Source organism: Pan paniscus, chromosome 16 (assembly GCF_029289425.2).
Source record: "Pan paniscus chromosome 16, NHGRI_mPanPan1-v2.0_pri, whole genome shotgun sequence".
Taxonomy (NCBI): domain Eukaryota; kingdom Metazoa; phylum Chordata; class Mammalia; order Primates; family Hominidae; genus Pan; species Pan paniscus.
The window spans coordinates 74,265,372-74,281,300 of NC_073265.2; the positions used below are offsets into that span (position 1 = coordinate 74,265,372).

A 15,929-nucleotide genomic window follows, 5' to 3' on the forward strand; every position below is an offset into this window, starting at 1 on the left:
ACTTCTGCCTCCTGGGTTCAAGCGATTCTCCTGCCTCAGCCTCCCGAGTAGCTGAGATGATAGGCGCGTGCCACCATGCCCAGCTAATTTTCGTATTTTTAGTAGAGACGGGGTTTCACCATGTTGGCCAGGCTGGTCTCAAACTCCTGACCTCAGGTGATCCACCCACCTCGGCCTCCCAAAGTGCTGGGATTACAGGTGTGAGCCACCGTGCCTGGCCAATGTTTTAAGAACGTTTACGAATTTGTATTGGGCCACATTCAAACCCTTCACAGGCTGCATGCAGCCTGCAGGCCGCGGTTGGACAAGCTTGGATTAGAGAAATCTACAGAGACAAACCAGTGACTTAGTAGCCCTCTGATCTCTCATGATTCGCAAGAAACTTAGGATGACTATGTGTAAAGACCACAAACATCAATTTAACTGAAGGGTTCCCGCCACACTGGAATGAGGAAGCTGAGCAAACTCAGAGGACTCTAAGAAAGGGCTGATGTCATCTGAACTGTTCGGAATTATAAACTCCTCTAAACATGTTTCAAAACCAGAACTCGTAAGAGTTGTTCTGATACACGGATTAAAGAGGGATGACAAAGTGTCTGTCCCCCACACTGGTCAAAGGGACAGGTCATTGTTATGCTGGCAATGCAGGCTGCTGAAAAGAATGTATCTGTCAAAAGTAATCAAAGTAATGACCCCAGAAGGCTCCAGAAACAGACTGGTAAATTCAGGTTGCTTTCAGACTTCCACAATGCTGGCACACAAGGGGAAAGACAAAACTAACATTGACAGAGCATTATATTTGATATTACATTTAATCCCCATTAAAAAGATACTATTTCCCGTTTCACTAGTGACAAAGTTGATCTTTCAAAGGTTAAATTATTTAACACCAAGGTCAAAGGGTAAGTTGGAGAGACCAGATTCAAACCCAGTCTGACATTAAAACATGCGTTTTCCCCCCACATCGTCTCCTGCTAATAACCTCAAATCTAAAAACTGACTTGCCCTACACCTTGAGCCCCATCCTACAAACTCTCCCTGATGTTATTAATTCAGCTGTCACTGTGCACCTACAACGTGCCAGACACCATACTCCTCAACACTCTGTAGGCACAGAAGGAACAGATAAAAATCCCTACCTTCATAGATATTATTCTAGGGGTAACACAGGTAAATAAAACATTAAAATAGTTTTCACATAGTAGCAAATTCCATATAGCAAAATAAAACAGAAGAAGGAATAGCAAATGAGGGAGATGCCCTTTTAAACATGGTGCTGAGGGAAGGCCTCCCTGAGAAAGATCTCATTTACCCCAAAAATAAAAAAGCAAGTAATAGAAAAAACAGGTAAAAGGTGTTCTAGACACTTAAACCTGCCACATTGAGAACTCAGGGTTCTGATGCAAAACCTCGCTGCATATAATGCATTAACTTATTTTTATACATTTAAACAAACAAACTCTACTTAAGAACTGTGTTCTAAAGGAAGGAGCATATTACAGGAAGGCAGTTTTTGGTCAGAGTAAACACACTTAAAAACTAAACCTATTGAAAGACCAAGAACAACTGAAAGTCTTTGCTTTGTCAGATTTTTGACCAAAAGGAAAATTAAAGAAACACACCATGCCCACCCAATGATTTCACCAAGGAATTTTAAGAGAGAAAATCCTACTTCTTCCTCACCCAGTAGCCAGTGAAATGACTCAGCAAATTCACAAGTTCACTGGGGCTGCTTTCATGTAACACAGGGACAATACATGACAGACACAGCGGAACCCTACAGGTTGCCTAGTATTTGAAAGACTGTGAAGAGGAGGAGATGTCAAAATTCAAAGTCTTAAATGATGTAGTTTTAAGTATGTTCAGCAATTTCACCACTCAGTAGTAAGGCCAGCTACAGTTGAAAGGAATCAGAAATTTGAGGGGTGTGAAATAAGCAGAAGCACAGAAGTTAAGGATTTGTATTCTTCCCACATTTTCCACTTTATTTTATACTGCTGAGAAAAAACAAATTTAATAGTTTTCTGCTGTATAAGAGAGACACATTCACTTTATGTCACAGTAAGAGTCACTCAATTTTAATACAACTATCTCAATGTATAAATTAACATTCTCCCCCCTTGCCCACACATAGTAAGTCTCTTATGATGCTGCTGATTAGAGAAGCAAAAGTTGCCGCTACAATTCTCTTCCTGCATTTTAATATAAATAATCATCAGTCTTTTCTTCATACAGTGCAGTGTGGACACTATCATCAGAATGTACCAGCACTGGGTGTGCAAAGTTTACAAAGATTAGCAAGAGCAAAAGCGTTGAGATTTTTGAAATTCATGCTGCTGCAAAGAAGTATGTAAAAACTCACTCACTATAGAGGACCACACAGAAACTCAGGCATGAAGTTATATGGCTGTGTGATTGGTTTGGGAGAAGGAACGGAAAGCACTTCCACCAACCTATATGCCTGAGCAAATTAATGCAAAACCTCAGAAGCTACAAAAAAGTTTATCTACCTAAATTAAAATTGGTGTCCACAGCAGTAGCCAGCAAAATGCCTGCGAAGCGCAAAGTGGTAAATATTTTAGGGTCTGTAGGTCATATGGTCTCTGTTAAACAATATGTAAATGAATGGGTGTGGCCGTGTTCCAATAAAACTTCATTTATAAAAAGAGGCAGCATGGTACATCCAGTCAGCAAGCTCTAATGTACCAACCCCCGGTCTAACACTAACCAAATACCTCTTAATAAGCCAAAGAAACTGTGTCCTCTTAGGCCGGAAGCGGTGGCTCACACCTATAATCCCAGCATCTTGGGAGGCCGAGGCGGGGAGATCACCTGAGGTCAGGAGTTTGAGACCATCCTGGCCAACATGGTGAAACCCTATTTCTACTAAAAATACAAAAATTAGCCAGGCGTGGTGGCGGGCGCCTGTAATGCCAATTACTGGGGAGGCTGAAGCACGAGAATCGCTTGAACCCAGGAGGCAGAGGTTGCAGCGAGCCTAGATCACGCCATTGCACTCCAGCCTGGGCAACAAGAGAGAAACTCCGTCTCAAAAATAAAAAAGGAAATAAAAGTATACAAAGTGAAAACAAAGAAATTAAACTGCCCTTATTTGCCAGTGACATTACTGTCTATGCACAAAATTCCAAAAATCTACAAAAAAGCTCCTAGTACTAAAAATGAGTTTAGCAAGGTTGTAGAATCCAAGGTCAGCATATAACATAAAATCATCTTCCTATATACTAGCAATCACCAACTGGAAATTGAGAAGTATCATTCACAACAGTACCACAAACATGAAATAAATGTGTAAGATTACAAAATACAAGCAAGATCCAACTGCTAAAAACTACAAAACACTGACGAAAAATCTAACAAGGTCTAAATAAATAGATATACCATGTTCATGGCTCATTATTAAAATGTCAGTTGCCTCCTAACTGATTTCCAGTTTCAATGCAATGTCAATCAAAAACCCCAGCAGGCTGGGCATGGTGGCTCTCATGCCTTTAAGCCCTACACTTTGGGAGACCATGGTGGGAGGATTGCTTCATCCCGGGAGTTTGAGACCAGGCTGGGCAACATAGAGAGACCCTGTCTCTACAAAAATAAAAAAATTAGCCAGGCATGGCGGTGCATGCATGTGATCCCAGCTACCTGGGAGGCTGAGGTGGGATAACCACTTGGTTCAAGGCTGCAGTGAGCAGTGATCCTGCCACTGCGTTTCAGCCTGGGCAACTGAGTGGGACCCTTTTTTTTTTTTTTTTTTTTTTTTTGAGACAAGGTCTCGCTCTGTCGACCAGGCTGGAGTGAAGTGGTGCAATCTCGGCTCACTGCAACCTCCATCTCCTGGGTTCAAGTGATTCTCCTGCCTCAGCCTCCCAAGTAGCTGGGATTACAGGTGCCCGCCACCATGCCCAGCTAATTTTTCTGTTTTTAGTAGAAACGGGGTTTCACCATGTTGGCCAGGCTGGTCTTGAACTCCTGAACTCAAGTGATCCACTCGCCTCGGCCTCCCAAAGTGCTGGGATTACAGGCATGAGCCACCGCACCAGGCCATGAAACACTTTCTTCCACCCACGGCTTTCTCTTCTCTCCCCATTTACAGCAGTAAGACAGCCTAACCTGGGAAAGAGAGAGAGAGGGAAGCTACTTCCAAATGGATGCCTGTCCCCATCAGTAATAACCAAGTCTATTCAAGTGCTAGATGTTAACTTTAACAGAAGGAAACATCAAAAGTCCAAGTTTCGGCCGGGTGCAGTGGCTCATGCCTGTAATCCCAGCACTTTAGGAGGCTGAGGCGGGTGGATCACGAGGTCAGGAGTTCAAGACCAGCCTGGTCAATATGGTGAAACCCCATCTCTACTAAAAATACAAAAATTAGTCAGGCATGGTGGCGTGTGCCTGTAGTCCCAGCTACTCGGGAGAGGCAGAAGATTCGCTTCAACCGGGGAAGCAGAGGTTGCAGTGAGCCAAGATCGTGCTACTGCACTCCAGCCTGGGTGACAGAGCGAGACTCCGTCTCAAAAAAAAAAAAAAAAGTCCAAGTGTCTTCGCCTAGCTTTGTCAGGAATGTTTTTACCCTCAATCTGTAAGTGTGACCAAACATATTTTTTAAAGGTTTACCCTCAATCTGTTAAGTTCAAAGGTTTACTATAATCTCTTCATAAGAAAACTATTGGAAAGATGGAATAAAATACACAGAAATGTCCTTAACAGGTAAATATTTATTTTTCTTTCTTATTATTATACTTTAAGTTCTGGGGTATATGTGCAGAACGTGCAGGTTTGTTGCATAGGTACACACGTGCCATGGTGGTTTGCTGCACCCATCAACTCGTCATCTACACTAGGTATGTCTCCTAATGCTATCCCTCCCCTAGCCCCCCAACCCCCAACAGGCCCCAGTGTGTCATGTTCCCCCCTCCCTGTGTCCGTGTGTTCTCACTGTTCAACTCCCACTACAGGTAAATATTTCTAGAATGTATCTACTCCATCAGGTAGTGTAAGTATTCTAAACTGTGCTAGTATAGCTGCTTTAAATCACTGCTTTCTTCTGCAAATGGTGGCACCTTGAAAGTGTTATCTTGAAGGGGAAGTGAGTGATTTGCTCATGTCTCTACTGAACTAACACTGTTAACACCCAGTCCAGTTCTACCCTAAACAAGTCTCAGAAATACAGACATAATCCATACTTGTTATTTGTCAAGACTAAGGTAAAATAAGGAAAGTTGGAACTAACTCATATCCTCTTATGACTGATGTACTGAAAACAATCCATCTCTCACCATTTCCTAAATAGCATAGTCACAAAGAGCTCTACCCTACCAAGTACTCTGCAAGTCCCACTCGCAAAGGAAGACTCACAGGTGACTGAGAAGATAAATTTGCTATTGTTTCCATTATCCTTCAGTTCATCTGACACCTGTGAAGAAATGCATTTGGATAAGACTCACAAGTCTCAGGGCCCCTTCTTTATGAAAGAAATAGCTAAGCCTCCATACTCAGAAGCATCAGACTTTTCAGAATGCTTAAGTCATGTAAAAACGTATCAAAATTATTATCATTACAGCTACCAGGAAATAGCTACCTACTCCATGTTAGATACTGCAGTTAAGTATCTCACACAGTTTCACTGATTCCTAACAACACTGCAAAGCATGTTACTAACCCTTAAGGAGTAGGAAGCTGAAGCTCTGAGAGGCTATGCAACTACTCAATGGAAATGTGGGGATCTGAACTCTACCTAGCTCCAAAGGGCGTACTTTCTTCTAAAATTTCTAATTTTTTTCCAATTTCACAATGGAGGCAGAGTTTTCACTACAATTTTAATAATTTCGCCAGCTGGGTGGGGTGGCTTACGTCTGTAATTCCAATACTGTGGGAGGCTGAGGTGGGAGGACGGCTTGGGACCCCGGGAGACAATTGGGCAACAGTGAAGATTCCGACTCTAAAAAAATAATAATTTCACCAAAAGGGGGGACAGATTTCTAAATCGGAATCTCTTGTTAAAATCCTTAGAGCACTAGTTAAGCCCCACTTCTTTTCAAAAAATAACCGACAGATTAAAAAAAAGGTTAGAAATCCTTTTAAAGTAAATTTCATCAGAGATCTGCAAGGGAACTGTCATTTTGGACAAGTCCCCAGAGTTGGTGGCCCTCTCCTGTGTACACCAGCTACCACTAGGCAGTAAAAGTAATTTACCCAATTCAAACACATACCGTGCCTGCACTATGTTAAGACCACTGGCAAAGAGGGTACAAAGTTAAATAAGGTCTATCACAGCCCTCAAGGAGTTAAAGGACTAGAGGAGGAGTCCATTTATAGTATAGTATGTGTGCAGTTACCATTTAGTCAAGGCAAACGAACTGTGGGAAATCCTACAACAATAGTACCTACAGTATAACATGCCATCACCGCCCACAGAAGGAAAGCAACTGGTGCCCTCGTCACGTTATGTTGTTAGTACTTGCTTACATGATGTCCCTCCCTGACAATCCCTTCCAACCTCTGTCAACCTCCTTCCCCACAATCACACACACACACAAAACCACACTGCCAGGAAGGGAAGCCATTGAGTGAGTATTGTGAATCCTACAAGTGGCTCTGTAGTTTAAAAGGGCAATGCCTGTGCCTGAAGAAAATTTGTCTTTAGCTTCATCAGGTGAAGAAAATTGGTTTTATAACACAAGGCCCACGAAACCAGAAAAGCCCAGGAACGCTTCTCCACAGGACTCACTTAGCACGAGAAATCACTCAGAGCAAACTGACGCACACAGTATTTGTCTAATTTTTCTTTTTCATTTAGCAGAAGGTAAGGTAAAGGAATACAACTGAAGTTAATAAATGACACTCTAGCCATTTTGATCATTTGTCACTATAAATGATAGACATTTAAGCTAGTTCCATCTGGGGAAGTGAAACAGAATCATGTTCATATAATAAGCCACACGAACCAAATTCAGTGGAATACGTGCACCCAAAACTGGACCAGACTTGTACTTAATGCAGCCTGCAAATCCCCAAGAGTCCACGACAGAATACAAGAACAGTAACACTGGTTTATCTCAACTCATCTTAGCTCCCTCACAAACTTGCCAACAATGACCTTTCAAGAACTGCACCGTTTGTCCTCATCTGGGCAATCCCGTGGCTTAGAAAAACTGAATAAATTGCTTCTTCGAAAAATAAAACAACGCGGGGAGGGGGGAGTAGTAACAAAAAAAAAGGCACACTGGTTTTTACTGTACTGAAGCAATAAACTCTCCAACTAACTTCATTAATGAGTATCAGCAAAGAATGAACACCAAAATACCGCTCAATCCAACTTTCATCGTGAATTCTTGAATTCACAGTAGGATCATTAAATGTGACGGTATCACTCTGCTATAAAAACTATTTCCAAAACAAAACAAACCTATCTACCCCCTTTCTTGATTTAAAAAAAAAAAGAAAGAAAGAAGGAAAATTTGAGGGTTTTTGCTTTTTTCAACTTCACATACCGGTTTGCCTTTGCAAAAAAAAAAAAAAAAAAAAAAAATTGTTTAGTCTCAAAGTATAGCTGCAAGGTGGACCGGCTGCACGGGTCCCAGAGGGCCGCTCGCCTCCGACGGTCGCAGTTTCAGCCGGGCCGCGCCCGCGAGAAACAGCGGAGAGGCCCCAGCAGGCGGGCGCCGCCGGACAGGTTTACCGTCCGCGTCGGCCCCGGGGAGCCGCTCCCTCGCGCCCGCAGCACTTGTTCGCGGCGCGGACTCCACACCGCGGCCGCCCGCCCCAGGAGAGGACTGAGTCCGCCCCAGCGGCGCCAACCCGGGGACCCGGGGCAAGGGTTCGGGGCCATCCGCGGCCGGGCGCGCCCCCCATCCGGAAAGCGGCGACGGCCCCCAAGTTGGGCTGCGGAGTGGGAGGCGCGCCGAGCCCCAAGCAGACAATGCGGGAGAAGGGTGATGCGCAGGGAGGAGGGGTCCGCAAAGCTGGGGTCCCCGCGCCGCCCGGCTACCCATCCGTTCCGCCCGCCCCTGAAGCCCCGCGCAGCCCCCGACCCTCCTCTGGGGCCCGCCCCACCGAGCGGCCGCAGGGGACGGGCCGCGCTCCGCACCCCGACCCCTCCTCAAATCACAAAACTTCCCCCAACTCCGCCAACTAAGTTGCGCTCTCACCGTGCGGCTCCCGGGGCTCCCCCGCGGGCCCAGCCGAGACAGCTCCTCACCTTCGCCGCGGAGAAAGACAATAGGCTGCCTCTCCCCCGGCGGCGGCAGCAGCGGCTGCGGCTAAAGCGGCGGCAACCGAGGCGAGCGATGGGCACGGCGGTCTCGGCCGAGCCGAGGGGCTTCACCGCTGCTGCTCCGGCTCCGCGACAGCTCTGCACCTAGCCCCAGCCACCCCGCGCACCGGCTACAAGCTGCCCGGGGGTGGCCGGGGCACGCAAGAGGGCAGTAACGTCTGCGAGTCCTCCCGTGAGTACACGCGGAGCAAGGGCTGCGAGCTGGGATTGCACGGCAGAGCTGCCCATCCCGCTCCACGAGACCAATAGTAAGGCACCTGGGCGGGGCGCTCAGGTTGCGCAGGGAGGCTGAGGTTGACCGCCGGGGCTGCTCTGTGGCAAAGTGATCACAGCAGGGTGGCTGGCAGAGACTGCTCTGGGAAATGCCCACTCACGGTCTCCTCTCCGCCCTGTTTCTAGAAACTGCCCTTTCTCTGTGTGCTCGTGGTTACCTGAGCTGTAGCATTTAACCACACATCGTGAAATGATTTACTCCTCTATTTCCCCCACTTCAACTCAGGAAGTGGGGTTGAGTCTTCTGCGTCCACAGCCTAGGACAGTCTAAGGTATTAGGTATTAAATATAGGTATTAAACAAGTGTTGGATGGATGCACGGCGCTATGGCGGAATCACAATTGTGACAGTGCATTCCGTGAACTTTTGGCTACTCGATCACCACAGTCGTTCCGTGTTCAAGCTGCAAAAGACCTCAGAAATCATCGGATTGCTTTGAGAAACAAAATGTGGTCCGTGTACCAACGGCGGCCGACGAGAATATATTAGTTGGTACACGGAGAAACTTCTTTTTTCAAATAGTTAAGTGTTTTAGTGCTCATTAGGAGGGAAATGCCTATCACGTCAAATCATTGTTTCATTAATGTTACTTCTTAGGTCAAATAAAAAGTGGCAAAAAACAAGTGTTTTTCAAGAAAAGTGTTAAGTAAAACTTGAGACACTTTATATGCAGTTCAAGAATGTAAAATACTAGTTGACAGTGATTGAAGTAAGAACAGTTGGTTAGGTAGGAGGAGAAGATTATTGGCTGGGAAGGAGGAGGAGGGAACCCTCTGTGGTGCTGATTCTGTATTTTGACCTGGGTGATGGATAACAAAAGTATGTACATCAATAAAAAATACATCCAGTGCACTTTAGATTAGTGCACTTTACACATTTTATACATGTATTTTTAATGTCAATTTTTTAAAAATCTGGTATGGGATATACCCCCACAACCCCCCCCCCAAAAATGCAAAGATGCAAATGACTGCCATTTGGGAAACACTGATCCAGGCAGGCTCACTAGCAGTGACCAAACACCTGAGAAAGGGTATTGTGAATACCTGATGTATGTGCCAGGAACTTCCATAGTTGAATAGCTCCAAATCTCAGAAATGCTCCTAACCTAGTGTTGAGCTCTGGTGCATAGATATATTTTCTTTTCTTTTTTCTTTCTTTCTTTCTTTTTTTTTTTTTTTTTTTTTTTTGAGGCAGAGTTTCACTCTTGTTGCCCAGGCTGGAGTGCAATGGCATGATATCAGCTCACTGCAACCTCCGCCTCCCAGGTTCAAGCGATTCTCCTGCCTCAGCTGCCCGAGTAGCTGGAATTACAGGCACATGCCACCAATTGCAGCTAATTTTTTGTATTTTTAGTAGAGACGGGGTTTCACCATTTTGGCCAGGCTGGTCTTGAACTCCTGACTTCCGGTGATCCACCCACCTCGGCCTCCCAAAGTGCTGGGATTACAGGCTTACAGGTGTGAGCCTCAGCACCCAACCCAGAATGGCTTAAAAAAAAAAAAAAAAAAAAAAGGCCAAGCATGCCCAGTTCTTCATGTGAAATTATTTCTGTATCACTTCATCATGCTGCTCACCCTCTTCCACTGTTCTCTAATCTGTCCTTGTTGATATTTAAAAGCTGGCACAAGGCCGGGTGCAGTGGCTCACATCTGTAATCCCAGCACTTTGGGAGGCCGAGGAGGGTAGATCACTAGAGCCCAGGAGTTCGAGACCAGCCTGGGCTACAGGTGAAACCCCATCTGTACTAAAAGATACAAAAATTAGCCAAACGTGGTAGCCCAAATCCCAGCTACTCGGGAGACCGATGTAGAAGGATCGCTTGAGCCCGGGAGGAGAGGTTGCATGAGCCAAATCAGCAGGGCAGCTGCAGAGTGGGGTGCAAGGTCCTCAACCCAGAGGCTCCCTAGGCCCCACTTGCCCCAGCTCATGAGAGCCTGGTTCTGAGCTCTGCCAGGACTGGGGCTCAGCACTGCCCATGAAAACAGGCGTGGCAGGGAAGAAAATCATAACCAAATATTTGTAGTCACCTCTCTCCTCCCTTCTGGAAAGGGAGGTTCCCAGGTTTGTGGGCTCTTTGCCTCCTGGACATTATTGTGTAGTGAAGGGAGAAAGGTTGAGATGCAGAGTTGGAGAAACTAAGAGAGGCCGAACTGGTCCATTTGAGGAAAGATGACTGATCCCAGAAGGGGAGGAGGGGACACCCTGGGGAAGCGGGGGGCTTCCCAGGTGGTCCAAGAAGGGGAGGGCGGGATATAGAAAGTCAGAGCATGGTTTTGAGTTTTGGAGACAACAAGAGAAAAGAGGGAGGGATTTGGACAACTATGGAGAGGACTGGGCTGTGGAGAGAAATGTTTAGAGATTTGGAAGATGGTGTGTCATGCGATGTATTGTGAAAACCCCTTCTTCATATCCCTAAAAGACCGCCGCTGATGGTGATGCATGGTACAATTGATGATTGTATCATGATATAATTCAGTGCTTTTGCAGAGGGATTGGTGCCTTTTTAAAATAATAATGATGCTTTGGCTTGGCTCCATCTGAATTAGTAGAGACAGACATCTTGAGCAGGTTTTATCAGAGTTCCATTAGCTAAATATTGGGTTTCCTAGTTTGTGGCTTGCTTTAAACCACTTTGTAGGCCCTTCTGCACTGAAAGCCACTACAGAAATCACCTCTTTGGTCTGCAGCTCCACGTCCCCAAGCTCTGGCCTTTCCTGAAGGAGTGGCCTCATTCAGAAGATAATACAGCATCCCTCATCCGAAAATCCAAAATCTGAAATGCTTCAAAATCCAAAACTGTTTGAGTGCCGACATGATGTTCGAAGGCCAGATTCAAAGGAAATGCTCATTGGAGCCTTTTGGATTTCAGATTTTCGAATTCCAAAATCTGAAAAAAATCCAAAATCTGAAATACTTCTGTAATTTAACCTGTAATAGACATTGGGTCCTGACCTTCCAGCTGAGGCAGCAAGCAGTCAACAGAGGCTCACCATGCATCCCTCCTGCTCCTCACCCTCCCACGGGCTTGTGCCTCACCCCCCAGCCTCCCTTGCACCTGCTGGGAAGGGGACACGATGCTCCTGCCCTGCCTTCTTGGATCTCAGGCTACTGTGATAATTGCAGGATTCCAGCCAGGGAAAATGCTACAGGTAGAAGTACTTGGTACTCTCCACAGAGAAGTTTCCAGCAATGGCACAGCAGCCCCGGGAAGTGTGCTGCCACACCCAGCTAATTTTAAAAACTTTCTGTAGAGGTGTGAATTCACTATGCTGCCAAGGCTGCTCTTGAATTCCTGGCTTCAAGTAATCCTCCCGCCTTTGCTTGCCAAAGTGCTGGGATTACGGCATGAACTAGAGCTCCCAGCCGAGAGTTTAGTTTTGTTTGCTAGTGGTGTTCTTGGTATCTTTTCATATTTGAGGCTTTGGTGCTAGTGCTGAAGTATTACACTCACCATCCGAGGTTTGCAGGACTTTTGTTTCAGTATTGAACAGATGGAACTGTTTAGTTCTTCATCTTTGCAGGTATACCAAATGTGCCTACCAGGAGTCTGCTTTATAGCCATTGAAAAGCAAGAAGTAATATAGTAAAATTTTGCCTGGCTAGAGGCTTTGGAAGACAAGTATTTTGGCTTAATTCTATTAACTTGGAAGGATGAAGGTGAAAAAAAATTCAAAACTTTAATTTCCTGTTTATTGCCATTTGAAAATATAGCCAATGATTCCACTTTTCTTCTCCAGTAAGTTTGGACATTCTGATCTACTTGGTGTTTTATTATAGAACTCCTAGTGTGCCTGAGTCTAGCATTGTGAAGATCCTTCTCTAAAACTTCACATGTAAGAAAATATAAATGATATTGGATAAGATCAGGCTGGATGAGAACTGATACCTGTAAATATGCGATTTAGACGAAATCTCTGATTGTTTTCTTATTTAACTCATAAAAATAAAACACATTGGCTGGAAGGTGGGAGCAGGAAGGAGATTTATGTCTTTTAATTGCATGTCATTGTTTCATATAGAGACAGAACATATAGTATCCCTGGTTTTGGACCTACAGAAGGAAACACATTTTTCTACCTGCTGTATGCCAGAGGTTCTTGAACACCTGGAGGGATTACTGCAGCACAGATTGCTGAGCCCTACTCCAGAGTTTCTGATTCATCAGGTCCAGGGTGGGGCCTGAGAATGTGTATTTATAAGAAGTTCCCAGGTGCTGCTGGAGCTGCTAGTCCAGAGACTACATTTTTGAGAACTGCTCTCATATACTAACTGTAAATTGCAGAGCTCTAGAAAAAAAGCTTAGTTTGGTGTGGGATAAGAAGCACACAGGTTATGGAGAAAATCATGAAAGATTCAACCCTTGATCCCAGCCTAGTGTGGATTTCAGGTAACAAGTAATACACAGTGACATAACAAATTCTTGGTTTTCATGACTGCAAGTGATAGCCAAGTATCAAGTGAGAAATTCAGTTTCATTTGCAAGGCTTAGAGAGGCCAGGTGATTCTAGAAAAATGGGCCTTGTATTTCTCTTAAACCAGTAAAGAGCTTTAAGTGGTTATTAAATTGAAAGCTTTGTGTTCTTATTTTGTATTTTATTTTATTTCTTTTGAGATGGAGTCTTGCTCTGTCACCCAGGCTGGAGTGCAGTGGCGTGAGCTTGGCTCACTGCAACCTCCATCTCCTGGGCTCCAGTGATTCTCCTGCCTCAGCCTCCCAAATAGCTGGGATTACAGGCACCCGCAACCACGCCTGGCTAGTTTTTCTATTTTTAGTAGAGACAGGGTTTCTTCATGTTGGCCAGGCTGGTCTCGAACTCCTGACCTCAGGCAATCCACCCACCTTGGCCTCCCAAAGTGATGGCATTACAGGCGTGAGCCACCGCACCCGGCCCAAAAGCTTTGTGTTTTTAAAGATATTAGACATGTTTCTTGTTTTTAAAAGAAATCTTAACAATAATGTAGGAGAATAAGACAAACATTTTTCCAAAAAAGAGAAATTGTTGTGATTATTTTGTCTTATTGGAATGTTGGATACTATAGTCGGCTTCCTTAATCATCAAGCATGCTATGGATTTTCCATTTTTATAGGATCTATATCTCAGTTAAGGTAATACTGGTAATTCTTGTACTCCATTTGAAGATGAAAAATATAGGCCAAAATCACAGACTTTGCACAGAAGCTGCATAATGAAGACAGCTCTGGAGGAACACATAGATACACACACACAGACACACATATATATAAAGTATATACACATATATTTTTTAAAGTTTATTTTTTACAGTTTTAAAAGTTTTAAAGCAAAACCCAGCCCTTCCCCTCTCCCAGAGTGGGCGGCCCCTCCCCTTTCTCTGAGTGGGCGGGGACAGCGGTTGCCTGGGCAGCTTTCCTTATGATGCCACAGGTCCCTCTGGACATGCTGCTGCCTGGCCACGCCTCCTTTCCCTTTCATCTTTCTCACTGACCAATGGGCTTGGAGCATTAAGGCCACGCCCCTATTCTGCGTTCCATTGGTGCCCTGGTTACGCCACCTGTGGCTCAGTTGCACAGCTGCCTGGTAGGTGACTGGAGGCATTGAGCAGCGCTCACTGGTATTTCGCTGTTGTGGCCCCAACCCCGCCTCCCTCCCCACCCCGCGATGTCAGAAAAAACACAACAGGGGAAATTGGCCGCAGCCAAGAAAAAGGTAAAACACACCAGGTCATGGCCCCCAACCCAGCCACAGATCCCCTCTGATGACAAGACCGGTGCCAGAGTCCATACCACTCCTGAGGCATACCAGATGGGGCCCCCCAACCCCAGCCCCTCTGGGCTCCCCCAACCAAAGCCTAGTCAGTCAGCCCCACGCCTTCAGCAAGCAGCCCAGTCCCTGCCCTTGCCAATCACCCCAGGGTGACTTTGGGCAGGTGACTCCTGGGGCTCCCTGCTCCATAATCAGCCCTCACCTCCTGCCACCCCAAGCCCAACCTCCCTGGGCTCTTTGGGCTTGCGTCTCCCAGGACCTGGGTCCCCCAGCCCCAGGCCCTGCCCTCACCAGTCATCCCTGGGTGGCTTTGGGCTGGTGACTCCCGGGGCTCCCTACTGCAGACTCTGCCCTCCCCTCCTGCTGCCCCAAGCTCGACCTCCCTAGGCTTCTTGGGCTGGTGTCTCTGGGGACCTGGGTCGAAACCGTGTGTTTCCCTCCCCCATCGTGGAGCAGCGACTCGGGCATCGCGCTGATGTGGTCCCCTCCCCTGGGAGGAGTGGAATGCAATGATGTCACAGTGCCCCTAGGAACTGTCATTACTGCTGCAAGACCGGCCTTTGATCGTACAACCCAGTCCCCTAAGTTTTCTCACCCCATTTCTGCTTCCTCTGGTTGCAGCACAAATTTCCAGCTGGAAGGGGAGTGGAGACTATGGGACCTAGGAGCAAGAGGTTTCAGGATGCCTTACTCCCTTCACATAGACATTGACAGTGGGAAAAGCCTACACTTCCCCTGTGAGCTCAAAATGTTCACAGTATCTCTGGGTGGCAATGGGAGAATGGGTTTGGTTTCGTTTTTTCCCAGGCTTCTACTTTCCAGAGAGACTTTCACATTTTTTTCTGAGTTCTCCACGGTTCTGGGACCAGACTGCCCTTCAGTGAGTGGCCTCTGAAGTGAGATTTGCTCATCTTCTGTGGAATAGATCTTGGGAAACTGAACTTGACAGCTTGAATCTTCCTCATATCGTCTCAACCTGGGGTACTTTGAGTGCCACAGGATAAATGTGGGACATCTTTCTGAAGCATCATTTTCCCTTGATTCTCTTGAGAAAATGCATTAATGTACTTAGGGATGACAGACACATAGGTTTCCAAGCGTATACCAGACTTCGCTCTGAAATGAGGCTTGGGTTGTCCTCTTTCTGATAAATTCCCGGATTTAATACAAAAGCTGCCTTCTGCCATGAGGACACATTGATATGAAAGTGTGAGAGGTACTGGTGCGCTTCTTCATGCTAGCAGACCTGTGAGGATGTGTGACTCTAAACCACACGGCCTACAGCTCCTGCCTGCTTCATGTTTACTTTTCTACCTCTGCCCCTGGTTTTGGTCCCTGGCAGCTGCTGATTCATGGCAAAACCCCAGAGCTTGGAGTCAGAGGACTGAGTTTAAGTTCCAGTCCTTTAAGTTTAAGTTCCTTTTTTGATCTTTCTTTTTTTTTTTTTTTTCTATCCATGATATCAATCCCTCTCAGTCACTAAGTGATTGTGACAACACCTTGTACAGTTGTTGGTGGCATTACATCAGATGGTATATAAGGGTATTTTGTCAAAACTGTAAAGGAGGATGTGGCTGTAGGGGCTGATCATTCTCATGAGTGTTACTGCTCTTCTTTCCCACAGT

General features: G+C 45.8%; 1 protein-coding gene and 1 pseudogene across 1 annotated transcript in view; one reads left to right on the forward strand and one right to left on the reverse strand.

Annotated features, from left to right (window-relative positions):
- Nucleotides 1–8,512, reverse strand: part of LOC129393975 (A disintegrin and metalloproteinase with thrombospondin motifs 7-like) — a 52,215-nt gene extending 43,703 nt beyond the window's left edge. Inside the window, 2 exon segments of the mRNA XM_063596503.1 lie at nt 8,160–8,368; nt 8,465–8,512. Coding sequence (XP_063452573.1) covers nt 8,160–8,368; nt 8,465–8,512 — 257 coding nt within the window.
- Nucleotides 8,513–13,826: 5,314 nt separating this feature from the next.
- Nucleotides 13,827–15,034, forward strand: LOC134729101 (uncharacterized; annotated as a pseudogene).
- The last annotated feature ends 895 nt before the right edge of the window (nt 15,035–15,929 follow it).